The sequence below is a fragment of the Oryzias melastigma genome, linkage group LG20 (assembly GCF_002922805.2).
Source record: "Oryzias melastigma strain HK-1 linkage group LG20, ASM292280v2, whole genome shotgun sequence".
Taxonomy (NCBI): domain Eukaryota; kingdom Metazoa; phylum Chordata; class Actinopteri; order Beloniformes; family Adrianichthyidae; genus Oryzias; species Oryzias melastigma.
Genome location: NC_050531.1, coordinates 15,192,300 through 15,198,322, shown reverse-complemented (window position 1 = coordinate 15,198,322; position 6,023 = coordinate 15,192,300). Strand labels below are relative to the sequence as shown.

Sequence of the window (6,023 nt, the reverse complement as noted above, 5' to 3'; positions counted from 1 at the left end):
CTGTCTCTGGAGCTTTTGGGAGTTTGTCATATTTGCACTTTCTTCCCCACATATGTAAAACAATCACAGCTTATTGTGTTAAAAAAAAGTAAACATTTGTTTGACAATGTCATGAAAAGAAAGATAATTTATGAAAGTGAGTTTGTTATGGAAGCATAAAACAACTTAAATGGTTGTTTGTACAGCAAATTATGGGTGGGGGGATCAGACAGAATATGGAGTAAAGAAAAAAATTCAAACATGACAGTAAACTCACAAAAGCCCCAGAATAAAGTCTGTCATAATCATCCACATTCTTTTATCACTTTGTACAAGCTGAGTGTTACTTTTGTGTCTAGTGTTATTTTGTTATGAACAGTATTTTGAAAACCTTTAACGCCAGCTAAATGTCCATGTTTTGTTTTTTGTGTAGTTCTTAATTTCATAGCCCGCTGTTTTCCTGGATCACCAGGGAACCCGACCATGTCTACATGCCACGGCTGAAGAAAGTGGACTTCAGGTGCTCAGCACTTATCCAGACAAAGGCTCCAGGTATGAGGAATGTGGGGCCTTATGTACAAAAAGCAGAATGTTGCTAGTGAGGCTTGCAGTCAGTGATGTCATATTTTGGGTTTGATGTTTAAGATATTGTACACCATAATTGACTCTTTTCACATGACGTCAGACAAAATGGTGATATCGCCACTAGTGTGTAAATTACTTCCGGATTACGGATCTAGACAGGCAAAGCTGACAGCTGAACACCGTTTAATACAATTTTAAGTAAATAATAAAAGGTAACCTAATCAACTGTAACGAAAAATTGTACGATATTTATTTTGAAAATGTCCTACCTAACTTTATTTTTATTTCCTCTCTTACATTCTTCACAAATCAAAATACAAATGTCAATAATCCTGCCTGCAGGATCTGCATAGCTGTTTCCCCAAATTCCTAGGTTGATGTTAAACAAGTTATAGATAATTTCTCTCTGACAACCCGGTTAAAGTTAGACAAAAATTACAAGTACTTCACTGACTACTACTTGTTTGATTGTGAAGGTAATTAGGATTTTATTCTTCTAATTTATGCTAACACTTAGCATTAGCTTTGGCTATGAGACGTGAAGCTGCAGAAGATCTTATTTCACCAGTTAAGTTTCCTAAATTTCACATAATCCTTGTAAACAGAGCTAAAGTCAGATAATTCCAGTGTGTCTGACATTAAAGTCAAACTTATTACTGTTGTAATGTTTTCTACTGCGGTCAGTGAGCTGCTTTTAGCTCAGCCTAACCCTATTTTAAATCACAAGAAGAAGTAGAATGATTGGTAAGACATCTTAAAACATTCACAAAAATGTTTAATTTTTTGTAAGAAAACTGACTAAACACATTTTTTTAACCAATTTTAATGACTTTTATATACAAATGATGGATAACTTACAACATGCACATTGAAAATAACAGTTTGGGCGGCTTCCTATTGTTGCTCCTCTGCATTTTTCTGTTGACACAAGGAAAAAAAAAAATTGAAGTCTTCCTTGTAAAGAAAATTGACAGTTTCTTCAAGCATAAAGACTTTTACCTTAAGTTTATCCAGGATTCCTCCTTTACGGAAGTTGCCGAAAGCTTTGAGCAGCTTCGGCGTCGGTGGCTTCTGTCCAAACAGAGCTAAACCTTTCTGCTTCTCCTCTTTGGTTTTAGCTCCTCCTGGAGCTTTGGCTTTCATCAGTTGCCTTTTGAAATAGAAGGGCAAGAAGCACGATTAAAAAAAAACAAAAAAAAAAACTTGAGCCTAACAAAGTGTGCAGAAGCATGTAAAAGGCTATTACCTGCCCTTCCTAGCCAGAACTTTCTGAGACTCTGGGTAATGGACGAGGATGTCAAACAGGTCTTTCTTCTCCAGGACAAAAAGGTTGGCGAAGCCGTGGGCTTTCACGTTGGCTGTGCGCCTGTTTCCTCCATCTTTGGCAGACTGGAGCAAACTGTGGTGAGGGAAACCATAAATACTGTCCATTTCAAGAAATTGTAATTCTATGACAAGGATCTGGTGCAGTCTGAACCAGGGCTGGCCGACCCTGCTCTTCTAGAGCTATAACACTACCTGTTTTCTAGCTCCATCTGGATTGCCTGATGCTAAATCAGGTCTGTTCTGTCTATCAGGATCTGACTTTGGGCTCTTGAAGTACATACACATTTGATGTGTGCTCAGAAACGCCATAACGGTCCATGTTTTTCACACTCGACAAGCAGGGAGGGGCTTCTTCTTCTTTTACTTTAGTGAATGTTTACCAGTGAATGTCCATCACCTACACTCGAATCAGTAAAAATCTTCTAAATCTTGCTACAGGCTGTATTCCAGTATATGACAGGCTTGGTGTCATATAATTCTGGGTGGGCGTGAACATCCGCTATGCACATTCAAGCAGCCACTTCCAATGAAAAGTCTATGCAAACGCATGTTTCAGGCTTCCGCGTTCAAAATGTACATGTTCACATGTTGCTACGCAAGTTTCTACTATCCTTTCGTGCTCTCTGTACAAAACATCAAATGTCCGTTGAAAGTTAACCAGCTCCAACTTCGACCAATCAGGGACTCCGATTTTGGTTAGTGATGTATGGATGGCGTCCCTTTTCTACCAACCGACTGAAAATTGATCATGGAGGAGACTATAATAATTGCAGTTCATGCCTGGCCCAAGTTATATTATATTATATCTTTCATATATTGAAATAGAGCTGTAAAAGAAAAAGCTTGAAGCAAGATTTGGACCACTAGAACATGGTGACAATTATGACTTAAGAAATATCCAACATCCAAGTCATCTGGAACCTTCTGACCAACCTGATTTCTCCGAACACGCATCCAGCCTTCAGCGTGACAAACACAATGCTGTTGTCAGGTCCTCCCACCACCTGCACCGCTCCACTTTTGATGATGTACATCTCTTTACCGATGTCACCCTGCAGCACAGCCGTCAGTGATTCTCTCCTTCAAAAGTCATTTTTTGTTTCTCATGGTGATTAGCACATCTCACCTTCTTTACAACAAAGTCTCCGGGCAGATAGATGATGGACTTGAGCCGCAGTAACATGTCCACCAACATCTGCTGGTCACAGCCCTGAAACAGACGGTGGGTTCAAAAGTGTTAATAGATAGGATGAAAGCATGATTTTTGAAAGGATCTGAGCTTTTTGCTGTCCAGATTAGTTTGTTTTAGTCTTTTCAAATCATTATTTAACCATATGACTTGTTGTCATCCAGCTTTTGAAAAGAAATATAGATAAAAAATAGATTAGATAGATAAGAAAAGCACAAACAATACAATAAAATGTGTAGTTCCAAGAGTACACAAGATAAAGACATAAAAAGCATCACTAGAAAAGGCATAGATAAAGGTTTACAAAAACTTACAATATCTGTTGTATATAAGTTAATGAAAAAAAAGGTCAGAGGCATTTTTTTTCTGGTATTTTCACATTTGTGACTGGCACTAAACATGATTTTACTAAAGGACAACATTAGTGTTTTCTAAACTTAAATACGTTTGTACATATCAAGCATCTAAAATAAGAGTTTTACCCGTTAAAACATTGAACCAACTCTTAGCGTCTGAATACACTGGTGTACAGAAGAGTCTTGATTACACTGTAGAAAGTGAAACGTTGGATCAATTAACAAAAGCTCTGTCATTTTTTACATTTAAAATTATTCGTTTTTATCAAATAAAAATTTTAAGTTGACAAAACCGTCAACTCAAAATTTGAATTTGATAAAAAGAACAATCACTATAAATGTAACAAATTACAGATCTTTTGTTTATTGATTCAACGTTTCACTTTCTTCAGTGTAGAACCCAAATCATCATGTTTCCACCACCATACATATAGTTCAGCATTGAAAGCTTTGGCTGTTGTGTTTTAAATCTTATTTTAAATTTTTTTTTACGCTTTATTTAAAAAAAAAAACTGGCACATCCACTTGAGTCTGGGGTTAAAATTAGTATGAATATTTGTTCCTTCAGCAGACCTGAGTTAATCTTTTGAAGTAAATCAAAACAGCTTCACCTGAAACAGTGCGATCTTTTGGAAAGTGGCCAGATTGATGTCCACGGCGATGGCGGTTCTCATCACCAGAGGCATCTTGTCTAGCAGCTCAGACTCATCTGTAAAGATCAAAACAGGATTCTCCACTACTATCCTTCAGGAATTGATCCATTTGTTCTAGTATTCTTCAGTCTTTTATATTTGATGTCTATTTTTAAACATTTTAAAGTTGATAAAGTAGATGTAAATTCTCACCTAGCATACCCTGTGCAGCCCAGGTATAGTTGTACCAGGTTCTGACCCTGTTCTGGACCAACTTTGGGATTGTATAAGTGTTCATGTAGGCGACACATCCGTCCATCGATGCTCTGAAATACGTCTGACTGGCGGTGGCTGCTCCTATCACGTCTCTCATCTTTAACAAGTGGAAATGAAACTTAATTAAGAGAAAGTGTTTCTGTGTTGGGAGAAAAATTCAATTTGTTTACCTGCCCGATCAGACTGGAGAAGACAAAGACGCCGATGAAAAAGTTGGCCATCTGGAAGATGATCTCGAAGACTGTCACCGGTTCTGGAAGACCTCCGATGTTAATGAGACTGCGAACGGCGAAGTAGTAGCAACGGAAATATCTACAAACAGAAAAAACATGATCTGCATATTATTTCATGTCGAGGTTAGAAAAGAGTCATAGAATACTTTGCAGGAATTTACCAAAAGCTTCAGTGCAGTTAGAGTTCATGTAAGGCTTTGAAACTAATGAACAGAAAATCACCAGAAAACAGAAAGTTTGTTTCCAGACTTGATATTTCTGTTCTGAATTGCCTTCCTGAGTAATTACAACATCATTTAGTTAAACAATAAGTAGCAACATAAAAGTCAGTAATCTAAATCAGATTTTTATGTTGCTTTGAAAGTTTCTGTGAAAGTTTGAAACATCAGTTGACTTTCAGAACCATGGAGAGCACCTCTTCCCTGGTTGGAAATGACTGTCTTGTCTTAGTTTTAAGTCAAAAGGCAAAGAGTACATACGCTGTACCGTTTCCATCATAGACCCACGAGGTGGTAGCAAGACCCTGAGACACGGAAGCAAGGTTCGTGCGCGCTTCACGCAGGGGCTGTTTTCATGACAATGTGATGGACTGCGTATTAAACAGTCCGCTTTTGAAAAGAAAAAAAATTAAGCTTAAAAATATAACTGAACTGAATTTCTAATCTATTTAATGCTTATAGTTTTCTTAAATGACCATGGTATGAGTGGGATAAAATGCTCCTCCAGGTGTGCATGACACGGAAGTAACCATCCAACGCAAAAATTAGATTGATAATAAAGGTGATAAAATATCTGTAATTAATGAATGCGATCATTTGACAGCCCTAGCTTAAACTACAACATTACTTGTCCTCTGTGACACTTCCAGGTGAACACCGTGGGTCTGAATCCAGTTGGAACTCTGCTGGGGTCTGGGTGTAAAGATGGGATGCTCACCATCTGGGACGCCAGCAGCTTTAGGATTTTCCAGCAAGTTCAGTGTCACACTGGAAACATCCACCACTTGGCCTTCAGCCCTGGTACGTTTTAAGCATCGACTGTATACGAGAACTGGACTGAGTGAGCTTTCCCCCCGGCGTTCCAATTAGGAAGTAGCTGCTCGTCCCAGAAAGCCAAAATCCCAAAGACTTCTAAAAACCTTTTGCTGTGGATTGCAGCCACACTTTTGTTCGCTTGCTTTGTAGTTCTGCTCATCCTCACAGCCACACCCATTCTAAATGAGCCCGCCCACAATCACAGGAAAGGCTCAATGATTGGCTAGAACTTTAGAGCAAAACTGAATAGAACACGAAGTGACTGACATGTCCAAAACGAAACTCTGAAATCTGTTTTTCTACGGTACTGGTAGTAGCCTAAACACAAGTTCTAGGACCAACTTGGCTCCATTCCCTGTTCAGATCCTGCAACAACCATTAAACATGATACTGCCACGAAAATCTTCAGAATA

At 38.4% G+C, this 6,023-nt stretch overlaps 1 protein-coding gene across 1 annotated transcript in view; it reads right to left on the bottom strand.

The window, feature by feature from the left end:
• Positions 1 to 1,458: 1,458 nt before the first annotated feature.
• cngb3.1 (cyclic nucleotide gated channel subunit beta 3, tandem duplicate 1) overlaps positions 1,459 to 6,023 on the bottom strand; it is a gene marked incomplete in the record, with an annotated part of 14,298 nt that continues 9,733 nt past the window's right edge. Inside the window, 7 exon segments of the mRNA XM_036217527.1 lie at positions 1,459 to 1,714; positions 1,811 to 1,963; positions 2,824 to 2,942; positions 3,017 to 3,100; positions 4,047 to 4,144; positions 4,281 to 4,440; positions 4,514 to 4,648. Of these exon segments, the coding sequence (XP_036073420.1) occupies positions 1,459 to 1,714; positions 1,811 to 1,963; positions 2,824 to 2,942; positions 3,017 to 3,100; positions 4,047 to 4,144; positions 4,281 to 4,440; positions 4,514 to 4,648 (1,005 nt within the window).